Source organism: Triturus cristatus, chromosome 4_2 (genome assembly GCF_964204655.1).
Source record: "Triturus cristatus chromosome 4_2, aTriCri1.1, whole genome shotgun sequence".
NCBI classification, from domain to species: Eukaryota; Metazoa; Chordata; class Amphibia; order Caudata; family Salamandridae; genus Triturus; species Triturus cristatus.
Genome location: NC_140586.1, coordinates 622,314,475 through 622,336,700, shown reverse-complemented (window position 1 = coordinate 622,336,700; position 22,226 = coordinate 622,314,475). Strand labels below are relative to the sequence as shown.

Sequence of the window (22,226 nt, the reverse complement as noted above, 5' to 3'; positions counted from 1 at the left end):
CACCTTCAGACAAAGAGTTTTACTGTATAAAAAGGGGCTGTGTCCCCTTACAATTTGTTCTCTTCCAGGATCCTAGCTGAGGGGGGGCTGCTGCTGCTGCTGGAGGCCAGGAGGAACCGCCACTTGGGACTGCCTTCCTGCCCTGGAGGGCCCAGTGAGCTGGCCCCTGGCCCAGCCTTGCCCCCTGCCTACCTTCCTAGAGACTTTGCTGGACTTTGTACTTGTTCTCCTCTAAGCGCTGGGAGCGCTTTGTTTGTGTCCCTAAAGCGCCTGGGAGCTTTTGTTGGCCTTTGGCGCTGAGAGCGCTTTCACTTTTTGTCCCTAGCGCTAGGAGCGCCGGCATTTGCCCCGTTCTAGGACTGATTCTGAAGTCCCCTGGCAGGTGCCCACCCTGCCAGGGACATTGCCGTGGTCGTTGGCGGGTGCCCACCCCGCTTATTTGTCTTAATTTCACGGCGGGTGCCAACCCCGCCGTATATTTCATATCGCGAGGGAGCCTACCCCTCTTATTGCCGAGAGAAGTCACCGCCGCAGCCGGGCTCGAAGGAAGTCAGGCAGGCCGGGGGCGGGACTCCGGGACAACAGGAAGTAGGAGGGCGGGAGCCTACCCCGCCTCCCTCCGAGGACTCACGACGGTTTGCTTGGCCCCCGGAGCAGGCAGGAGCCGACTCTGCGCCCCGGTGCCCTCGCCCGAGAAGCGAAGGGTCCCCAAGGTCCTGGCTGCCCGAGCGGGGCTCTCAGGAAGAAGAGGAGAGCCCCGCCGCCTTCAAGAGACGCCAGCGCCGCCCCCGCCAGGATCCCGGTAAGTGAGGGCAGTGCTGCTCGAGCCTGTGAGGCTCCGACGGGACCGTGTTGATGGTCCCAGAGCGCGAGTGCGCTCCAACATAAAGGGGGCATTAGTTTGGCAGGAAAGAGTGCCCCGGAAGGCAGCGGGCCGCTCCAACGTTGCCCCACGCTGGTCAAAGAGCCTGCGAGGCTCCAACGCGCCCCCCAGCTATTCCTGAGCCTGCAAGGCTCAGGGGGGCAGCTGCATAATTAGAGAGTCCCCCGCGAGGGACTCCCCCGAAGGCAGTGTTCCCGAGCCCGAGAGGCTCCAACGAGGCCCGCATTGTTTTTCCCAGAGCCTGTAAGCCTCCAACGACAAGGGGGCAGTGTCCTTGAGCCCACGAGGCTCCAAAGGGCACGCATTGTGTATTTCAGAGCCCTAACAGGCTCCAACGTTTGGGGGCATTGTTTTTGCAGAGCCCAGAGAGGCTCCAAGTGCGGCATATGTGTTAAAGGGCACAGGGGTGCCCACACTCCTTTTCCCAGCTGCCCAGCACTTAGTGGGCAGCTGCAACGTTTAGGTTGTACATTGTGCGCCTGGCTTGCGCAGCCTGCGCAGTCGCGCCCTGACATTCTTGGATATTGGTCATTTCTGCACCCCTGAGAGGCCAGTTGGCCTGGGGACAGTTCTGCTGTGTTGTGCCCTCCCCTAGGGTACTTGGTGATTTTCATACATGTACTTTTTGCGCCTGCGCAATGCCTTCATGATATTTTCTTTCCTAAATTGTGTTTACACCTCTGAATGTATTTTATGCATCATGTGTTTATGTGCTTAGACCCCTACAGGTATTGTGATACTTAGGTGGTTGTTTGATTTCTCCTAGTACAGGTGATGCTAGTGAGGTCCTAGTTCCCTGCGTGGCATTTTCCTAAGGTGGTTAGGGTTGCGTAGGTGGTACTTACCTGATACCAGTAATTACTGGTTGTGTGCTATATATGTTATTTTGTGCTACAGTAATTTTATTCCTATGTTCTAAGTGCTAATTTCTACAAAGTGCTAATTCCTGACAGTGGTCCAGGTGGCCCTGTCCCCTGTACAAATAATCCCTTGTAAATTCTGCCCGTGCCTGTTGGCACATTGTAAAGTGTGTGTTTTTATCTAATGTGTTTTGTATAATACAAAGGCTATTTTTATATAATACCTTGTGTGGAGTTTCCTTTGTGGTGGGCCTTGGGTGTTGTTGCTGGGTGCGCGCGCAAACGCTTTACACATTGCCTCAGAGATAAGCCTGACTGCTCGTGCCAAGCTACCAAGGGGGTGAGCAGGGGTTATCTTTGGCGTGTACCTTCCGTGCCCTGACTACAGTGGTGGTTTCTGCCTGGCTTTGGCGCAAGCCCTAGCCAACCAGAAATCCCATTTCTAACAGTGCATTACCCTTAGATGGGTACCAACAAGTAGCATCAAGTATATCATGCAGCCCTTCATTCCCTTTTGATCAAAGGGAGGGTTGAGATCCTCTGGGAGGCTTGAAGTAAAGGGTTAAGTTATCCAGTAGCGCGTAACTGGTTAGGACATGGTATGAAGCTTATGACAGTGATCTTGATGTAAGTAGTCCTGGCCCCTTGATATAAAAAATCTATTGTCCAGAAAGTTTCATTTTTGATTTGTGTTTTTAGATCATTAGAGAAGTGATTTTGCTTGAGTAGACATCGCTAATCTGTGCCGAATTTTTCTGGATGACATTTCTAAACATAACGGATGTGTTGCAGTGATGATATAATATTTCCGGAACCATGAGACCTATATACTTCATTTTGATGTCAGAGCATGGGTTTTGGGGGTCAAGTATTTGTACACACACAGTAACATAGTGAAAACACCACAAACGTACTTCACACCAGTTTAGAAAAAAAGACAGTATTTCACTTTTGAAAAGATCATGTAAAATTATAGCTCTTAGAAAAGAATAGCTCTAACTGGGGCTATCTCGACGGGGATGGTCCAAATCCAGCAGTTTAGTGCCACCTGTGAAGAAGCATGAGCCGGCTATGGAGTCGCAGTTACAGTATCTTGGAAGATGATGAAAAACAAAGACGATGCACGGAGTCGGGGAGGTGCGGTGTTGCTGAAGCCGGTGATGCATCAGGTCCTTACTGCCACAGGGGAAGTGAGACATCGGTTTCATACTACTTGGCAGGGGAGGTGATGTGTTGGTTCCTTACTTTTGCACGGGAGGTGATGCGGCATTGGCAGCGATGCATCAGTTCCTTACGATGGTGCGGGGTTGAAGAGTTTGGGAGGTCACATGTGTCAGCTCTTGACACTGCAGTGTTGTGGTTGAAGCGCTACCCTTGGCAGGCATCGGGGTTATATTGTAAGTCGAGGCGGTATGTTGTGCTCAACACAAGTGTTGCCCTCAGCTCTAGTGCAGGCAGCGGGTGGCATCATTGCAGAGAGCTGTCGTCTGGGAAGTCCAGGCTGCATTGTAAGTCAGGGTGGTGTGTTGTGATCCTCACGTGCAGTGCCCTCAGCTCCGGTGCAGGCAGCAGCATCAATGATGGAGTCAGAGTCAATAAGTTGCAGTCTTCTGCAACATCAGGGCTGTTGTGTAAGTCGGGGTGGTGCGATGTAATCTTCATGAGTGGTGCCCTCGGCTCTGTTGCGAGCAGCGGCATCAATGACAGTGTTAGGGTTCCTCTTCTTAAAATACAGCACCAACCACTCAAGTCTAAGGGCCCAGGAACTAGATTTGGCATCACTTCGCAAGACAGGACTCACCAGCAGAGAAGTCCAGGTGCTATCAGCAAGATGCAGGTAAAGTGTTTGACGGCCCTGAGACTTCTTAATAGGAGTCAAGCACACTTAAGCCATTGGAAAACCTTGGAAGCAGGATGTAGATGCAACGTCCAGTCCTTTACCACCCAGGACAGAAGCAGCAGCAGCAGGCCAGCAAAGCAAAGGACAAAGTGGCAGTTTCTCCTGACAGCAATCTAACTCTTATTCCTGGCAGAATATCCTCAACCCAGAAGTGTTCTGATTTTGGGGTGTCAGAGGTCCAATACTTATATCCCTTTCTGCCTTTGAAGTAGGCAAACTTCAAAGGAAAGTCTTTGTAGTGCACATGACCTGTCGTTTCTCTGACCTGGCTCCAAACACACTTTAACAGTGGGAACAGCTTTGTGTGAGGAAAGTCCACACATCTAGTCTTGTGTCAGTGACAACTCCTCCCACCTCTCCATCTCAGGAAAGCCCATCAGCCTGGTGATTGACAATCAGGATATGCATGGCACATCTCATCTCCCTTTGCGTGACTGTCTAGAGTGAATGCACAAGAGCCCAACTGTCAGCCAACCCAGACATGCATTCTACAGACAGGCAAAAGCACAGAATGGTTAAACAAGAAAATACACACTATCTAAAAGTGGCATTTTCAAACATGCAATTTAAAAACAAACTTCACCAAAAGATGTATTTTTATATTGTGAGTTCAGAGACACCAAACTCCAAATTTCTATCTGCTCACAATAGGAAATTAATCTTAAAATATATTTTGAGGCAATCCCCATATTACCCTATCGGAGAGATAGGCCTTGCAATATTTAAAAACTAAATTACCAGTATTTCACTATTAGGACATGTAAAATACACCACTGCATCTCGTACCTTTTAGTACACCGCACCTTGCCCCTGGGGCACCCCAGTGGTGACTTACATGTAGTAAAAAGGAAAGCTTGGGCCTGGCAAGTGGGTGCACCCACAGGCTCTACAGTTGCATGTCTGTGACATGTTTGAAGGGCTACTCGTGTGAGTGGCACAATCAGTGCTGCAGGCCCACCAGTAGCATTTGATTTAGAGGCCCTGGGCAACCCTGGTTTACTTTACTATGTACTTACTAGTAAATCAAATATGCCAATCGTGGATGAACCAATCACCAATAAATTTTACATAGTGAGCACTTGCACTTTAGCACTGGTCAGAACATAGAGTGGAGTGGCATAGAGAGGAGTGGCATAAATTGGAGAGGTATAGAGTCAAATAGCGTGGAGTGGAGTGGCGTAGGGTGAACTGGTATAGAGTGGAATACCATGGACTGGAGTGGCATGTAGTGACATATAGTGGAGTGGCGTAGAGGATATAGCGTTGAGTGGAGTGTTGTAGACTGGACTGGAATTCAGTAGAGTGGCGTAGAATGGAGTGATACAGAGTTGAATAGCGTAGCTTGGACCGGTGTAGAGTGGGGTGGTGTAGAGTGGAATAGTATATAGTGGAGTGGCATTGAGTGGAGTGATGTTGAGTGAATTGGCATAGAGTGGAGTGGAATAGAGTAGAATAGCAGAGAGTAAAATGGAATAGAGTGAAATAGCATACAGTGGAGTGGTGTACAGTGTTGTACAGTGCAGGGGTGTATAGTGCTGTGGTGTATAGTTCAGGGGCATAGAGCAGATTGTCATAGAGTAGAGTGGCATTAAGAGGAATACCATAGAGTGGAGTGAAATAGAGTGGCATAGAGTTGAGTGGCCTAGAGTGGAATATCATAGAGCAGAGCGGTGTAGAGTGGAGTGGCATAGAGTGGAGTGGTATAGAGTAGATTTGAGTGGCCTAGAATGGAATATCATAGAGCAGAGCGGTGTAGAGTGGAGTGGCATAGAGTGGAGTGGTATAGAGTAGAATAGCGTAGAGTGGAATGACATTGAGTGGAGTGACATAGAATGAAGTTGCGTAGACTGGAGTGGCACAGAGAAGAATTGTGTTGAGGAAAGTGCCGTAGAGTGGCATAGAGTGGAATAGCATGAAGGGGTGTGGCATAGAGTTGAATAGCGTACAGTGGCTGGCATAGAGTGGAGTGGCATAGAGTCGAATAACATACAGTGGAGAGGCATAGAGTGTCCTAGGGCCAGTTGTGTAGAGAGGAATAGAGTGCAGTGGAATAGTGTAGAGTGAAGTGGCATACAGAGAGTGGCATAGAGTGGCATAGCATAGAATGGCGTGCAGTGAACTGGCATAGAGTGGCATGGCGTACATTGGAGTGGTGTAGAGTGGAATAGCATAGAGTGGGCATATAGTGTGGTAGTGTAGAGTCAAGTGGCATAGAGTCTAATAGTGTAAAGTGGGGTGGTGTAGAGTGGTGCGGCATACAGTGGAATACCGTAGAATGGTGTAGAGCAGTCTCATGGAGTGGAGTGGAGCAGAGTCAAGTGGGTTAGAGTAGAGTCGTGTAGAGTGGATTTGCATGTTGTATAGTGTGTTCGAGTAGAGTGGGATACAGTGGTGTAGAGTGTTGTGGCATCGAGGGGAGTCGTGTAGTACAGTGGAGTATAGGGTAATACTGTTTCAAACAGTAGACTGAAGTAAAGTGACATGAAGTGGCATAGAAGTAATTGTATAGAGTGTTGCCCAGTGGAGCAGAGTGTCATAGGGTGGCATGGAGTGTAGTAGAATGTTGCACAGTGGCATAGAGTGTCGTAGAGTGGAGAAGCTTAGAGTGGAGTAGAGTGGAGTAGAGTGTCATACAGTGGCGTCCAGTGGATTGGCATAGAATGGAGTGGCATGTCATATAGTTGAGTGGCAGCTAGTAGAGAGGAGTGGCATATTGTAGTGTGTAGTGGCGTGGAGTGTCTTTGAGTGACGTGCTGTAGACTGAAGCAGCATGTCATAGAGTGGAGTGGGGTGTCATAGCATTGAGTGGGGTGTTGTAGAGTGGAGTGACATGTTGTGTAGTGTCGCCGAGTGGACTAAAGTGACGTACAGTGGAGAGTTGTGGAGTGATGTAGAGTGTAGCGGTGTGTCATACAGTAGAGTGGAGTGGCATGTGATATAGTGTTGTGTCATACAGTGTGTTAGAGTGGAGGGGCGTAGATTGGAGTGGAATAGACTGAAGTGGGATGTCATAGAGTAGCGTGTCATAGAGTGGAGTAGCGTGTGGTAGATTGGAGTGTTATATTGTTGCGTGGGTTGGCATGTCATAGAGCGCAATGGCATGTGGTAGAGTGGAGTGTCATGGAGTATCATACAGTGGTGTGGACTGTCATAGAGTGAAGTGGCGTGTTGTACAGTGGAGTGGCATGTTGTACAGTGAAGTGGCATGGCATACAGTAGAGTGGAGTGGCGTGACATAGAGTGGAATTTCTTAGGAGGGGCATGGAGTGAAGTGGTGTGGAGTGAACTGGAATGTCATAGAGTGGAATGGCTTAGAGTGAAGTGGCATGTCCTAGATTGGGGTGGCGTGCAGTAGGTTGGAGTGACGTGTCATCAAGGGCAGTGGCGTGGGGTGTCATGGAGCAAAGTGGTTTTTGATAGACTGCAGTGGTGTGGCATAGAGCGGGGGGTCATGTCAAAGAGTGTAGTGGTGTGGAGTGTCAAAGAATGGTGTGCACTGTTATAGAGAGGATGGGGGTGTCGTAAAGTGGAGTGACCTGTCATAGAGTGGAGTGATGCGTCATACAGTGGAGTGGAGTTGCATGTTGTGTCATAGAGAATTGTTTAAAAATACATAGAGTGAAAATGGCTGCATGGACTTAGATGGAATGTGTTTAAAATATAGATGATGGGGTGTAAAAGATCCTTTTTTGGTAGTAGATATAAATTGCTTTAGTAGTTTTAAAGCGATAGGGCCTGATTCACAAAGGTAAACGTATATTTTTGTGTGAATTTTCAATTGTTTGCTCTTTCAAAAGTGTTGAAATTGGGGTCTAACTTAAACAACTTTAATGTGAAGTATTTTCACGACTGCTGAGTCTCCACACATAACAAGATAGTACTAGTAAAATGCAGTTGTGAATGGCAAACAATCGTAAACTTACACATAATTGTAACTTTTTCATTGTGAATCAGTCCAATAAGGCATAAAAACTTAGGGGCATATTTACGAGGGAATGGCAGAGCGTGGCATTGAGCAAACATTGCTAACAACATGCTTCGCCATTTCCAAAACTCAGGGATGCGCTGTATTCACAAGAATGTGGTGCACCCCTGCATTTTCCCTAACGCTGGCACTAAATCTAGCTGCCTAGCGCCAAGGCAGGCACCTTTACACCATAGTGCAAGGGTGTCTGCATTGGGGGAAATTATTTTTTATGCGCAGGAAGGTGTCCCTTCGTGCTTATAAACAATCCAGAATGGTGAATTGTAACTTGTATGTGTGCTGCATTATGCAGCACACGTTGAAGTTTCAAATCGTCATTCTTTTAAACGATTGTTTATGTGCAGGAAAGGAAACCTTCCTCCACATAAACAGTTATTCATTGCATTTTGCTGTTTCTATGTGTGCTGCGCAATACAGCACAGTAGAAACAGCAAAAACGAGGAGAAATAAGCCTTTCTTATCATTTCGCCATATTAATACCAGGTTTTCCCTGGTCTTAATTTGGGCTCTGCCTCCTATTTATGCCACCCTTGTAAATAAGGGGCAGCATCCAAATCAATTTGTTTTGAGGCAGAACGCCCACCGCAACAGCCATTGTTCACCCCTTTGATGCTAAGTATAAGGTTAAAGGGGGCTTTATTTGCAAGTGGGCGTTAAGCCCTTATCGCCACAGGAATGTCATGAAAATGTACGTTCCTGTGGCAATAGGGGCCTGTAAATAGGCCCCTTAGTGTTATATTGGGCCGCGGTATACTGCAGTAATTTCGGGGTATACTGAGGGACATACTAATGACAAAACAGTATATGATTGGCTAATGACTGCCCTTACATAAGTTAAATGCAGGTTTATTGTTTAGACCACACTTTGGCTGTGCTCTGGCTTTTAAGAGTAAATAAAGTGCATGAGTCAGGTTATATAAGTGTGTAAAGGTATGTAAAAGTTGTTTTATTGGTTTATATATTTTAGCAAAAAGTAAAGCAGCAGTACTATATACTTTAGACAACACTTGCATTCTCAGTTTTAATGGTAAGTATAGTGTATTAGAGATTTCTTTTTAATTTTTCCATAATTATTTTTATACACATTTTTTAAGTACACGATACTACACTATACTATTCCTTAAAACCAAGAATGCAGACTCAGTGTAGACTAAACAATATTTTTCCCTTACAAAATGATGTGAAACATAATTTAGATCACACTTGATCTTGTGTTCTGGGTATTAAGGGGTAATATAATGTATACAATAAAAATATATATATATATATTTAAAGAACACTCTACTACACTTTATGTCCACTTTAATGTGGTATTGTTTTTTATATTTTTTTTACATACCTTATTTTGTTTTAAACTTCCTAGGTAGTACCGCGGTACTCTGTTACCTTTTTGAAAATAATATAGTTTATGCATGGGGTAACTCCTGGCTCCTTTCTAACCAATGCGGTAAGAGTTCCCGGTCATTACCCTACCCACCTTTACAGCATTTCATGTGGTTCAATTCTGTAAACAGCCCATCATTGTTGTCTAAAGCCAAGATGACAAAAGCCTTCTCCCCTACAGCCTATATGTCCACCCCAGAGGTGAGGCCAGGGAAAAGAGCAACCCCTCTGTGGTCACTCCAAACTAGTCCTGAGGGCAGCTCGCTCCCAACTGGGATTGGTGCCTGCATTGCTGGGAGGAAAAAAAGAGGGGATGTCCAGGTGCCACCTGATATCTGCCTGTGACAGGTGAGGACCATTTGAAATTAAATAAGTTCCTGGGCACTAGATACCTTCCCACAATCCATGCTGTGGCATAATGCTGAAAATTCTGGAATTTTGCATAAGAAGTATAAAGAGAAATCCCCAAATTACACTAAATACTCCAGCAAATCAAATCAAAATGCACTGATACTGTCTGAAAAATTAAATAATTAAACTAAACTATTCCTCCCCTGCCCTACCATTCAGTTACTACTGTGCATTATTCTTGTACGTATAGCCAGAGAATTTATATTCCAGTTATAAATAACATTCTACCCTCCTTCATGTACAAAAATGTGAGATGTAACCACTACTACTATATAATGGCAGGCATACCTTCCTACAGTATTCTACAAAGAGATAATCAAGACAATATGTTTTCTCAAATCAAAAATTCTCATCATATTAAGTTAATATGTATTTATATACAGATACTCAAGATATGATCTGTGCTGCATCATTGGCACAAACATTACAAAAGGAAAGATATATTATTTTTTCTTTAAGTACAACTAAATCTAGAACAATGTAAAGCCCTTTAGAATGCCTCTTACAGTACTCACTTATCAAAGTAAGTTTGATCTAACTAGAAGGTGAGGAGTCAACTAACGACCCTGATCATCTGGCAAGATATGCCAGCCTTGCCATTCTGGATCCTATAGAAATATTCTTTTCTGAGATATTAGAATAAACTGTTGGGTAAGGAACATCGTTTAACTTTGCCTGGGATTTTGATCTAGTTGCAGAAGCTGCCCTTCACTTTTTGTTGATATTTAATTCAAGGCACATAATCGTTTTCATTGGCCAACAGACTTAATCAAGTGTTACTCCTTTGCTAACAATGGGTGTTATGTTCTGCAACATCATGGTTAGGTTCCTGTGAAGAGCTTTACTCATGATTATCCCATTAACATGTCATTACTTTACTGATAAAATAAAGAGTGAAAAATAAATGAAAAAATACTATGGGGATCCCAATCCAATCAGAATAACACTGAAAGCACCATACAGGGAGACTTAGCAAGAGATGCCAGCTCTGGGAAACGTAACTGCATCTCCTGACAACCTCAGGTTATGCTGGAAGCTGCCAGATTCATCTAAATTTCTCAATGGGCTACTAGCAGCCAACCTGCTGATGGTTTTGGACTGCTTACGAGAGAACGATACTGGTGAAGCAATTGTAATCTCCTTTGCTGCTCTCTGTGGGAGGATAAACCTATCAGGCCACAGCCTGTGTGCCCTCAATGGTTTGATCAAAGCTGTTCACGGGAAAATGACTCCTTCCAAGGGCTTTAAAAACACAGCCCTGTGATCCTAACTTAGTGGCCACTCAGCTCAAATTAACTATAAATAGGAGGAGGAAAGAAGTGATCTCCCAGCAGAGGTCCTTTCTAAGTGACGCTACCTGCACAAAGCATAGCAAGTCATTCTGGAAGGCTGTCTCTTTTATGCATTTCCTAGATCAAGGTGGATTAGCAGTTATTTGTTTAATGGGGAGGACTGGATGGCACACTTTGGAAAAATTTATTCTGACCATAGTTCGGTCGATTTGCAACTATGGCCCGAGGAGGCTCTATCATTCCCACCCATTACTTTACAGGAAGTGAAGGCTCCCATTCCAGAAGAGTGCGGGAGGGCATCCTCTGGGCCAGAATGTTACCTGATTGACATTATTAAGTGTAACATGGATCTTTGGGCCCCACTTTTGACAAAAGCTTATAAGAGCCTGAACAGGTCACAGTTCCCTCCGCTCCAGGGCTCCTCAGCCATAGCCCTGATCGTTAAAAAAGGCAAAATGTTTCCGCCTGATTTCCATGTTAGATATACCAGCCAACATTTTAGTCAGAGTCTTGTATAATAGAATAGTGGATTGGGTTACTGAAAACAACGTGTTAAGTAAATGCCAATATGGATTCTGCAGTGGTATAGGGACGATTGATCAATGCCTCAACTTAAACATGATCATAAGAAAATATACGGTGGCCAAGCAGTCTGCACTATATCTAGCCTTTCTGGATCTGACAATGGCCTTTGATTATGTTAATTGGCAACAATGTGGCAATCTCTCATTAATTTGCAAATGGATCCATCCCTAGTCCACTTGTTGGTTTCTTTGCATGCGGACACTGAGGCACGAATCAGGTTTGGGAAAAAAGGAGAGGTCACTGATGAATTTGGTATTGGTCGAGGAGTTCGCCAGGGGTGCATTTTAGCCCCACTTCTTTTTTATTTTGTACATACATAATCTTAGTGTGGAGCTTAGTAAGAGCTCCCCAGACATGCCCATGATGACTGGTGCCTCCCTACCCGCATTATTGTATGCGGATCATGCAGTGTTAATTGCTCGCACCCCCAAAGCCTTGTGTCATCAAGTGCACTCCTTTGTCAATATAATGGCCAATCTGGATTTGCAAACTAAGTATACGAAGTCTTTTATAATGACTTGTGGCCCAAAGTGCATGTGACCCTTAACTATTACTGTGGGTATGGAAGTGCTATTAAGCACCAGCTCCTTCTCTTACCTGGGGGTCACTTTCAGCTCGTCTCAGGCATGGTCTGAGCATATTGCACAAAGTAGGACCAAGTGTTCCAGGGCTGTTTGCCTACTGCTAAGTCTCCCATCATCGAAGGAAGAGAGGGTTCTCACACCCCTCTTGCAAATATTTGCAGGACAATGCGTTCCTACAGCCTGGGTGACACGGCAACCCTCCACAGGAAGGAAAAACGATTTTGGCGGAGAGTACTATCAGCCTCGGGTATAACCGCCAGCTTCATTTGCCACAATGAACTAGGTTGAGACTTTCTGAGTGACTTTATCCATAGCCATCCAGTCCTCATGTGGCTTCTATCTGGAGCTCCGAAGAAGCAAAATTAACTAAAGAGATAATCTTAGACTGCTGGGCTTGCAATAGGGGTCTTTTGATCACCTGGCTAGCATACATCTAGTTCTAGCAGCAAGTGCAAGTCTTGCTGCTAGAGCGAGCCAAAGAAGAGATGATGAGGGCCCAAACACAAAAATCAAGTGTTAATCATTATTTATATCTTAATCCCGGGTCTATACCTACCAACTACCTGCAGAACACTAATAAGAGGGAGGATAATCTTTTATTGTTCAACTTCCGGGCTCGTATTATGAAACATTTACTCTGTTTTACGGCTGGACACCAACCCCAGCTCAACTCAAGAACTATGGTACATTTCCTCTTCTTCTGTGAATATTATAAAATGTATACCAAAAAATTCCTCATACCATTTTTAAAGTTTAGGAATCTACGACTTTGTATGCAAACATATCATTTTTTATTGGTGCTACCAGAGAACGAAACATGTGGTTACGTGATTCTGTTTCTTAAAGCCGCATTCCACTCCAGGAGGTCAATGATTTTAGATTCATTTCAGGGCATCGATGAATCAATACTTGACTCTGTTCTAATTTCGGTTTTATTCATCCCATCCTGATGTTATCCTGATTGTTGGTCATTAATATCCCAAACCTAATGATTTTAGGTATTTTACTTGTATGTTTTATTAACTTGTATGTATTTTAGTGCAAAGTGTGCGCGTCTTGCACACTTTTGTGGCTGTCCACAGCCAAATAAAGAGAATTCTGATTCTGATTCTGAAATGAAAAATGGCAGGACTGAGTCTACCACAACCTGGTGGGATCTTACTGAAGGCGCAAAGCTGTGATAAGTACTGTGCTGCTTTCATTTAGTGCTACCCCAATGACTTTTGATTTTCTCATGAATGATATCACAGAAGATCTGAATAAAAACCATGGGTCACCACTAAGGTTGTAATCTTAATAATGCATTTTTTTTTTATTATCTTGGGCAACGAACTGTATTATGGTCCTAATTTAATTCATCAGCTTTTCACATTTAGTACATTATGGGGAAATGGATTTTCACTGCATGATCTGGCTATCATGTTCATCTACAACCCTTAATGACTTCTAATATAGCCTCCCAATACCCCTTACGTTTCAGGATTCAATAATTTCAATGCATGAAGCCTACTACATGTCTTAAAAATGCACGATAGAATTTAAATCAATTATTTTTTGTGTACCATACTGTTGTTTGTTTTAGTACATATTTGTGCTTCATGGTAACTGTCAAGCATGGATTTCCTTTATTTCACTCTATGTTTGATCCCTTCAGGCAACAACTTGTTCTCAATAAATTGATCCTGGTCAGTCGGCCTCATTCTCAAACCAGTGAGCTACATTTATTTTCCTGGCCAACAGGACACTAAATTTCCCATCATATTCTCAATTAGGACAATGAAACGACAAATAGATTTGCTCTATTACAGTGGGCAGACATTTCCGGATCCTGCACTCATATGCTGGATATAAAAAGCATGTACAACAGATTTTGTCAAGAAAGGTGCGATTTTCAGTAATGCAAATGTGCCTTCTACAGCAATCGCCGACTCGCTATACACTAAAAAGGCCTTTTGAAGTGAGATATTGCCACCACTTGGCAGCCACCTAAGGATGAAAGGCTGATGCTGCCAGGTACACTCAAAAGTAGAAATCATTCGTAAATCCATATTTTGTAAATGTGTTTGTTAATTCTTAGATGCCTAGCCTAGAAATTATTTCTTTCAGTTTCAGGCTTTAAATCGGGCTATGTGTGTATTTTTGTTGAACAATTTTTTCAAATGGTCTAGTTTTGCAGTATTTTTTGGCAAAATAGGGAAGGTTGATGGTGAGTGGAGACAGCTAAAAGAATGTATTTTTCCACTTGAATCAAGAATCGCTCAAGTCTGCACACGGACATAGGTACACCAAAAAGCCAGATGCAATAGAGCTGCCATTGGGCAACATTTGCCCCACCGTGACATCACACGGTTAGCCCTTTGCTTGCACAGTAGCCATTAACTGGCTTATATTTGCTACTGAGGGGCTAGGTGAGTGCAACGGAGTGTAAACTAGGTAAGCTAAACATAGCATATGAGACATCTTTACTTTCTGTTCCTGCCACTGCCTTATGAATCCTGATGCAGAAATAGTTATGGAAATGTCAAGGGCACAAAAGGACTAGTTACTATCTTCCTCTTATTGTTGAGTCTCTGCATTATCTTCTCACCAAACTAGAGCACCATACACGTGCTATTGGGATCTGAAGGGATGATTATCTGATCTACAGTCCATACACTCACAAACTTTTAAAGCATTTATCATTTGCGTGGACTTGGCTGATCATTTGTGCATGTACTTATTTTAAGTAGAATTTCGCAAATAAAGCCTGCTGCTCTTAGTAAGAAGAAATATCCAATACAGGATATTAACCATCAACCTGAATTGTTTTTTGGATTCCTGAAATGTACACAGGTTTTAATGTCCTATTTTATTGGATAGACTGTTCTGTAGCCCCTATAGACAAATGTGTTACTTTATGTTTGTAAGAACACCAAACAAATGAAGACGTACAATGAATACACCTATCTAGCATTGGTTTTATAGAAGACTATTTTTAGCTTTAAATTAGTTTTTATTTCATCATATAACATGAATGAATTCTTAGTTTTTAATTGGTTTACTGAACTATTTTTGTCCGATTAAAAGAGTGACTGATTCTGATAGGGAAATATATATGAATATATTTAAAGTGTTAGCCAAATATTGAGAGGTCTATTCACAATGGCATTTTGAACTACATAGATAAATACTTTTGTTGTACTTTTTACATACTCTTACATGCCTATGTGAATTGGCCGGAAACGTCTAAAATGAGATCAAAAGGGGAATTTTCATACACAGTTAGGATAAAATTGAAAGGGCTCTGCCCTCTTTGCTCTTCTATATATAGGGAGTTGGATGCTGTGGAGTGTCTTGACAAAGGCGCGCGAGATCATGTAAAATAATACTCCTGTAGTACACCATCCCATACTCATAAATGCTTTCATGAATCAACTTCATAATGAATACATACTTTAGGCAAGATTTTACACATACATACGTTGTCAATAATAAAGCAATCATATACAAGTGTATGGTACTGCCTGGTAGTTATTAACCAGGGTGGAGTTAGAGAGGCCAAGGTAAAGCCAAGGGCCCTTCTTCACCCTGGCCAATCCCTACCTGGGAGTGCCCTCTCCCTTAGATCATATTGTCATTGTAAAGCAGACCTTTAAACATTGGGGTGATATTCACACAATTGTTTGTTAAATGGTGTGTTTTTGCAGTCACTAAGAGGATGGTTAAAAGATGCATGATGCTCCGCCGTTTTTTGTCTTATTGAAATGCTTTTTTTGTGACAGGGTCACAAAAAAGAGCACAGAAATATTAATGTAATAACATATTTTAGTCACAAAATATATAGATCATTAGTGCGCCAAATGTATTTTAGGAATTGTAGTGAGTTTGAAGGTGATATCACCCTGTGAAAAATACTGATGCTCTTTTTGGATTTGATGTACCATCACTGAGTGAAAAGATGTTTCTCTCGGAAATTCTGGCTAGTGGTCCAGAAGGTAAAGTGAGGACACGCGTTCTATGAATTCACAAATATCAACTGGCATTTTAAATGAAACGTAGTTCAAATATCAACTAAAATGCTGTTGATTCTCAAATGCTCTACTGTAACTTCACCATAGAATTGTATTTACCAGCTAGAGCGTTAACATTTTATATTCAAGACAGGAACATCTTAATGTCATTTTGCAGGAATAGAAGTAGAATTCAAAGCATTTCCGATGGAGGAGATTGCAGTAAATTAACAAAATAAGGCATTTAATTTTTTCATGCAAATGATGGTTATTGCCCCAGAAAGCTAAAGTGACTGCATATTTCCAATAAATTATAAAAAACCTTTCTCTTCCATGTGGTAAAAAAAAGTATAGTATGCTGAGTGACACACGTATTTCGAACACCAGCACGTCATTTGTTCCCCACAGAGCTCTAATGAAAAATTAAAATGATTACTTTCTCTATTTCTGACAAACATGAGGCACTTCTGGATACAATGTTACTGGAACAGGAGCTGATGAATGTAAAGCCTTTGTGTGGAGCAGGTAGGAGTAAATGAACATAAAGGGATTAACAATTATTAATCTTTCTTTTCCAGCAGCATGTCTCCTAGTGCAAGTACACTCTGTGAGCTAGGTGAACATTCTAGCTCTTAATTAGCACTCTTATAGTCATGGGCGGTAAACATCGTTTACCACCCATGCGAGACAACGCATGCCATTAGAACGCGTTAATTACAACGACCGCGTTGTTACATTGCATACCATTACATTGCAAGTTAGAACAACGACTTGCTGTAGGGGGCAGAAGGTGTTGGATTTGAAATCTACTGTTGCACAGACTGGAGTTGGAATAGTAAATTATACTATTCCAACATCCAGCAGCCCCACCCACAGAAAGTCGTTATTCCGACTTGCGTTGTAAAGGTATGCGATGTAACAACGCGGTTGTTGAAACGACCTATCTATCTCTGTTGAAGGCATTGTCACACTTTAATCATGTATTGTTAACTCAACTGGACCAATTGGGTGAGTGTGTGGCTTAACAGCTACGGTCGCCGACTTTGAAGCTGGAGAACAAGCTTGGTGTCTGGCAGGAGGCTCAAACATCCTGTGATTCTGGGCCAATCACTTAATCTCCCGGTGCCTAAAAATGAATGTATCCGCCTGTAATGCAACTTGTGCTCATGTAAAGCGCTCGGATACATATACGAATCAAGTTCGCGCTATATAAAACTGAAGAAAAAAAAAACATTCACAAAAGCATTCATGGGTATGGAAGTTGTACTACAGAAGTACTCTTTTGTGTGTTCGTACATACCTTTTTCAATAGGGCCCCGAAACGTTCCAAATTCCTATTGGTAAAATCACAAAGATGGCACAGTCTATTTTTACTAATTGTGTATGAGCATTCCCGAAATTTTCTGATTGATTCCCATTTTAGATGTTTGGGGACAATTCACAAAAGCATGTAAGAGTCCTTAAAAGGGTATACTACAGAAGTACTACTTTACCTACTCCAAAATGCCTTTGTGAATAGGCCCCAAGGTAAGGACCTGACCCGGGCCTTGTTCTTCACAGGGCATTGACGTTGAGTGCTGTGTCATATTTATAGCTATTCCAGGAAGGAACTCCTTTAGTAAACACAACATAATATGTTAACTGGAGATGATGTGCTGCATCTAATTTCCGTGTAAATGTTTCCAGAGCCAAGTAGCCCACTAAGGTAGATTATTTAGAAAGAATGTGCAGATTGAGCTTTTGCATTTACAAAGGGGTTCTGTGCTGCAGCCTTAATCAGACTTTGCTTAACTTATGGAGGCTACTCATATGAGCTGCAAGCTTTTCCTTTTCTCATTATTCACTGAATAAAATATGGTTCCTTTGTTCAAGTTGACATCCCTAATTAAATCCACTAATAGTCATGTTCACGATTTCTTTCCACTGCTCACAAAAATAGGAAACAGTGCCTATTGCTGCATGTCTTATCTATTTTTACTAATTGAAGTTCTTTCTTTCTAGGACTCCTAAAAAAACTTACAACTTTAAAAGTAGATGACAATCAACTGGTTGTACTAACCAGTGCACTTGGGAAGTAAGTGAAATATATTTTATTTCAAATCCTCACCCGACAGATGGAAAATGTTATCCTATTGCACCGTTTTATGTAAAATATAAAAATTCGTTTTTATTTTTGAAGCAATGCATTTGCCATTTTGCATGGGGATTTCTTTCTCATATGTAATCTATATTAGTGCTTAGCTTTGTATTTTATCCATGATTTGAAATTTCATCTATTTGTTTTGTTGTAGATTTTTTATCCATGTATTCTATGACCTTATTATTTCTGAATAAAAATATACATTGGAAATATTGAGCATTTTGGCATTTGTGTAGTAACATAGATATACCAAAATTCACTAATACAGTACAGGCCCTGCGCGTGCAGGAGCACTGCAAGCTTCACTCACACACAAACATCAAGAGCTGCATGTGCAGCAGGGGCGCATGTGTGTCTTTCACACACACAAGCATGCACAGATGCACGCATACACGCACACACGCACACACACAATGCCACTGTAGTGACTTTCATCTGAATGCTCCCCCTGAATGAAGGCCATTTGTCTGTGGTGTAGAACGCTGTACTAGTAGCATTGGAATGCTTTGGTACTGTGTTTCAAGGGAAGGATGGACCAGTATAAGTCATCTGCTGTTCAATGTGTCATCAGTAAGCTGTGATTGTGCCAGCCCAAAGCTGCTCTGTGTGTCATCAAAACTGTGGATTGTGTAATGTCCATGCTGCTATACAGTGTGTCATCATAAAGCTGGCTTTAGCTGAAAAGCATTGAAGGTAAATGAAAGGCCTGGGTTATACCAGCCACCATTATTCATAGCATAAACACAACCTAGCACCATAAATCATTGTTAAAAGAGTGTGTCTGGTGTGTCCTCTTTTCAACAAATAAGGGAATCATGATCTGATGTGAAACCATGATTTGACTAGTGCCATACAATTTGGTCTAGTGCGAAAATGAATCCATGTCTCCCTGTTTCACGGCCACAACTTTACAATTAGCTCCACTTGTTCTCATTTTTCCTCCACAAAGAGGATGTAGCAATAGCCCCATGGGACGCAGGGGAGTTTTGGGACTAAAGGAAATGTATAGAAGGACTAGGAGAAATTAGGGTGCCTAATGTGACACATTACATAATACCAAATTTGATAAAGGAAGGCGGAAAGGATAAGAATTTATTGAAGTGCTGATTGAGATACAAGCCAAGTGAGTTTATTACTGCTGCATGGTAAAAGTGGATGTGGAAGGGCTTATTTGACTTCTGGTTGCAACAGGGTGAATGCCAAATGGGACACTATTGCGGCAGGCACATTGGTGAGTCGCACGGACACAGGCAATCAGCGTTTGGCTTGTTGGGTTTCATTTGGATTTGCATTTGGGCTTGTTGCAATGCTTTATAGTCCTTAAGCTGAGAGCTTATGTGGTTTCTCCATAGATCACAGGTGTATGTGAGACTGGGTGAGAAACACCATTTACAACGTGGCATGAAGTACGCTTGCCATTATAATGAAACGTTGCCACACATATCTTTACAAGCATATGCCTTTACCACGAAAAAATGTAAAGTATTTTGTAGGTAAGTCCAAAGCCTTTTTATATGGAAATATATCAAAAAAGCTTTGAACTTACCTGCAAAATACTTCCCATTTTTTCATGGTAAAGGCATGTGCGTGGTAAAGGCATATGCGTGGTAAAGATGTGCGTGGTAATGCCGGTAAGGGACTTTTTGTGGTGTAGGGTGGTTTGGTGTTTTGGGTGATAAGGGAATTTTTAGGGTTTGGGGTGGGTTTGGGATTTTGGGTGGCAAGGGGACATTTATGGTTTAAGGTGGGTATGGGTTTTTGGGTGGCAAGGGAATTTTTAGGGTTTTAATTGGGTATGGGTTTTAAGGTGGCATGGGAATTTGTAAGGTTTAGGGTGGGTATGGGTCTTTGGTGACAACCTTTTCATTAACTCATATAGACACTCATGTAGCCACTTACACACCAACTGACAGACTGATACAGACATCCATACTGATTAGTCATTTACCCATTCATTCACTAAGACACGTTTAATCACTCACTTATACAGTGAGGCACGCACCCACTAAATCATCCATTCAGATACTCTTACACTTTTAAATAAACACTCAGTCACTGGATGCTGTCATCAGTGAAGCCATTTGAGATGTCATCAGTGATGTTATCAGTGATGTTACTGACCATGTCATGAGTGATGTAATATGTGACGTCATCAGCAGTGCATTGCGGGGCGTGAGTTATAGTTAGCTCAACTAACTCTAACGGCTAAATTTCTCTGGTTTTGTATGAGTGAAATGTCAGCCTAACTATAATGTCCCTGAAACCTTTGGGTTTTTTTCAGTGAATTTTGAAGGTTTTTAAAATGCTAATACTAACCATAACGTCTCTGAAAACTCTATTTTTTTGAGTGAATATATATATATAATTATATATATATATATATATATATATATATATATATATATATACATGTATGTATATATAAACATATATGTATGTATATATGTGAATATATTATTGAATATATATATATAGGCATAATACTTACATTCATCTTGCATTGTAAAGGCATATGCATGGTTAAGGCATGCGTTGTGAAGGTATGTGTGGTAAAGACATGGTTATGATAATAACCACGTTCTAAAGGCATGCATTGTAATTGCAAGCGTGGTTCTGTCATACAACCTCTGGGCTTCTGTGAATGTCACACAGGAAGTATGTTCCGTATAGGCATGCCAAATGGTACACAGGTAGGGTATTGAGATGGGGAATAGGTTTATGAAAAATGTGATTTTGTGATGTTTAGAATAGGTGCATATTTTTACATTTAAAACATAGGATCAAAGACATAACAGTAAATTATATATGGTGAACACTCATTTACCAAGCAGGTTATTCGACAGAGTTGGTTGGAAGTGCAGTCAATTTGAGTGACTTCTTGCAACAGTATGTTGAGGTGTGTGATCTTTTCAGGAGGTGGAGAGGTGGATACAAAAAAAGCTGGGGGTAGACAATGGCTGAAATGCATTGCAACATCCAGTTGTACACACTAGATTATTACTGGCTATACTCCTGGGCATTTCTATACTCCATTGTCAGATGCAAGCCTGTTTCTCTGACTTGAACCCTCACAACTTCACCCACAGCTACAACCAAAGGAAAATCACATGGATTCACCAGCTGATTTCTTTTTAGCCCAGATCACCTGTGAACTAAGCAGAGTTCCAGTTCACCCTCCTTCCCTGCACTGCAAGTAAGAGCGCTGTGTTGAAAAACAAGCTCAACTGCATGTAAAAAAAAGACTAGAGCAATCTAACACCACTAAATGAGAGGGATTTGGTACACAATAAACCTCTGAAGGCAGAGGGTCCTTTAGTGGGAATGTTGTGCCTTCAATGGATTCATGATGCTTCTGATCAAAGTTAGCAATATATATTAAGGATCTAACCTGCCTATGTCAATTGCTAATGTGATCCTATAGTTACACGTTCAAATCCTTTCTAGTCCACTCAGCTTTTCATCATTCTGAGGTCAATAAAATGATTATCATTAGGTTACTCAGTGCCAAGATTCCTAAAGGGGTAAAAGGGCACTTTGAAAATTAATGCAATGCTACATTATGTTATGTCATGTCAAATCAAATCAAACAAAGCTTTATTCTACAAACAGTACATTCAATCACATTTCATTTTAACAGTTGAGGTCAGTTTTCTTTACAACCCTCTTACATGTTTGTTGAAAGATTAAAACTGTCACATTAAAACTGATTTCCTGCATTTTACTACACTTTTTAAAAACATTGATAAAATCCAGGTTACATATTCACTTTCTAAAAACTGTAGTGCTAAAAATGCAGGGCGCCATTTTCTAAAACCCAACTTTTTTAAAAGAGATAAAATCCATGTTTTCCTTTGACGAATATAGAATTTACAAAATAAAACCATGTGGGGTGTTGTTTGCTCCAAGCGATCATCACAAGGGCACAATTTAATAACTTTTGAACAGTTGTTCATGTTTGGGAAACTGGGTATGCTATGTAATATCCCAAGTATAAATCTTGTCAATAAAAATCTATCTTATAAACCACAGACACGTAAAAGATAAAGTTGCATACTATAAGTAATTAGAATCGTTTGATTATACAATACTGTGCGCTTCATTATTTCTTCCGATAGTCTAAGTTTCGAGTAGGTTCAAGCCTTTTGCCTTTAACAATTTTCTTTTCCAACTAGTCATTGTATTCGGCTCAGTAAAAAACTCCAGATGGCCTAAAT

At 42.0% G+C, this 22,226-nt stretch overlaps 1 protein-coding gene across 1 annotated transcript in view; it reads left to right on the top strand.

Moving 5' to 3' along the window:
- LRRC7 (leucine rich repeat containing 7) overlaps window positions 1-22,226 on the top strand; it is a 1,991,887-nt gene that overhangs the window by 1,234,854 nt on the left and 734,807 nt on the right. The window contains exon 12 of the mRNA XM_085602293.1: window positions 17,874-17,946. Coding sequence (XP_085458419.1) covers window positions 17,874-17,946 — 73 coding nt within the window. The remainder of the gene's footprint in view (window positions 1-17,873; window positions 17,947-22,226) is intronic.